This window comes from Anneissia japonica, unplaced genomic scaffold (genome assembly GCF_011630105.1).
Source record: "Anneissia japonica isolate Jap-2015-1 unplaced genomic scaffold, ASM1163010v1 scaffold502_len386481_cov162, whole genome shotgun sequence".
Lineage (NCBI taxonomy): Eukaryota > Metazoa > Echinodermata > Crinoidea > Comatulida > Comatulidae > Anneissia > Anneissia japonica.
This window is the reverse complement of record NW_022756308.1, coordinates 384,419-386,606: the sequence shown is the minus strand read 5'-3', so window position 1 is coordinate 386,606 and position 2,188 is coordinate 384,419. Positions and strand designations below refer to the sequence as shown.

At 42.6% G+C, this 2,188-nt stretch overlaps 2 protein-coding genes across 3 annotated transcripts in view; one reads left to right on the top strand and one right to left on the bottom strand.

The window, feature by feature from the left end:
- The window catches only part of LOC117124167, a 2,860-nt gene extending 2,153 nt beyond the window's left edge, over positions 1–707 (bottom strand). The window contains exon 1 of the mRNA XM_033270316.1: positions 410–707. Coding sequence (XP_033126207.1) covers positions 410–707 — 298 coding nt within the window. The remainder of the gene's footprint in view (positions 1–409) is intronic.
- Positions 516–2,188, top strand: part of LOC117124186 (adhesion G-protein coupled receptor D1-like) — a 3,837-nt gene continuing 2,164 nt past the window's right edge. The window contains exon 1 of one of the 2 annotated variants that reach the window (XM_033270341.1): positions 516–895. In XM_033270341.1, coding sequence (XP_033126232.1) covers positions 851–895 — 45 coding nt within the window. In that variant the 5' untranslated portion in view covers positions 516–850. Of the gene's footprint in view, positions 896–1,217; positions 1,722–2,188 lie in introns of those variants that run through there. The other variant, XM_033270342.1, reaches the window with a different exon arrangement.

Here is a 2,188-nt window from a genome sequence, read left to right as displayed (position 1 = left end):
CCTCCTCCTAGGCTATTTTTGGCGTGTCGCATGTCCTCGATAGAAATGAAAAATGTCGAGCGCCCAAACTTTTGTGATGACGTCGTGCCAAAGTAAATAAACTACGGAGCACGCGATTGGTCAAATAGCCTAGGCAACAAACCTCTCATTAATATTCATTTTGAAGTCTTGCTGGTTACGTCATTCAGCTGGCTGCAGCTTTGTTTTGATTTGTACGATCGGACTACGATCGATAGCGACAAATAAACAGTGCCAAAAATGCTCCCATTTTGTAATAAATTGCACTATCTTGGAAACGGGGGATCGTTTTCTGGCTAAGGGGGTTCGCTGGCAAAAGGGGGGTTCGCTGAAAAAGGGGGGTTCGCCCGAACCCCTAAAAACCCCCCTGGCTACGGGCCTGGTCTCTTACTGTGCAGGTTATTTGACACGAGATGGTCTGTCAGTTGATCAGCAACACATCTCTCGAGAACCTTTCGGATAAAGGATAAGTTGGAAATCGGACGATATTTCTTTAAGCTCTCCTGGTCTAGAGATGATTTCTTTATAAGTGGCATTAAACGTGCTTCTTTGAAGGTGTTCGGAACTATACCAGATGAGAGTGATTTATTGATGATGTCACAGATGGTTGGAAGGAGTTCATCGATGCATTCTTTCAGAAGCCAAGAGGGTATGGGGTCCAAAGGACAAGAGGTCGATTTTGGCGTCATAATTATATTTCGTAGATTATCTTGCGACACGTTTGAGAATGTTCTGAATGGGAGTACGTCAGCACGTTCCTAATGCATATAATTAGCACTATCTGAGTCGTTGTCAAGTTCAATCTTAACCTTGAGAGTCTTGTTGCGAAAGAATGCAGAGAATCGGCAAGCAAGATCTTCGGAAAACTCATGTAAAGGTATGATCTTCTTATGATTTTAGAAGTAAGATTATTTATTAATTTAAACAATTTTCCCTGTTCACATTATGCCACTTGACATCTGTGAAAATCGGCTTTAAACTTTTCGAGCATTTGTTTATATCTGTTGCATTCAACATGATATATTTGTTTATGCACCTCTAAGCCAGACGAAACCCACTTTCTTTCACAACGGCGTTTAATCCGCTTTTGGTTACGTAAATCCTCATTGTACCAAGGTGCGTTAGGTCTTAATGTTATCAACCTGGTAACTATTGGGGCATGTCGATCCAAGAGCTGAGAAAGAACGCTGTTGTATTGAGCTACGAAGGTGTCAATACCTGAAGCAGGAGTCGCTATTAGCTCTGATTTCATAATATCACTCTTGAAACACCCGATGTCAATTTGGCGACTTTTGCGAAAGGTGATCTTATGTCTGACTGAGTCTGGACGTGATATATTTAAATGACATACAATTGGGAAATGGTCAGAAGGTTGATCACAGTGAATTGAAATGTCGGATATAAGTTCATCAATATCTCTACAGATTAACAGGTCAAGTGTGTGACCACTCTTATGGGTGGGGCCGGTGACATGCTGTGTGAATCCGGCAATGGATAGAAGGTTCTTCATAATGTTGGCATCGCCATCATCTGTATTTTCCATGTGGAAATTAAAGTCGCCAGCCAGTAATACTCGACCAGGTATGCTGTTGATAACTTCCAGGAAAGTGGAGAAGTCTGAGAAGAAAATCTTAGTTGTTTTTTTTTAGTATGGCGGCCGATAAACAAGGAAAAGTCTACAAGAAGAAGACTTAGAAGTAACGGTAAGGTCCATATGTTCGAATGATTTAAACGGAGGTCCATTAATTGACTTCGACAGAGAAGCCTTTGCGCAAGATCACGCATACACCTCCACCTGTGGTGTGGCTTCTGGAACGATGAAAGAGTTCAAAGTCAGGAAGCGTTTTTTTGACGTCTGCAATGGCACGATGAGAGCGATCATCATTAGTTAGCCAAGATTCGGTTATAGCCAGTGGCGTAGAAAAATATTTTTCATTGCGGGGGATGATTGGCGTGTTAGCCAGTGTCGTAACAGGCGCGGGGGTGGGGCAGGGGAAAAACTGCCCCTCCCCTGACGGTTATTACCGGGCCGACCAAGTCGCCGTACCGGGCTGGGTAATAAGAGAAAAGAAAGGGGGGGGAGGGAGGGAAAGAGAAAAAGAATAAAAGAAAAGGAAAGGAAAAGAGAAGAGAAAAATAGACAAGAATAAAAAGGAAGATATCATAATGA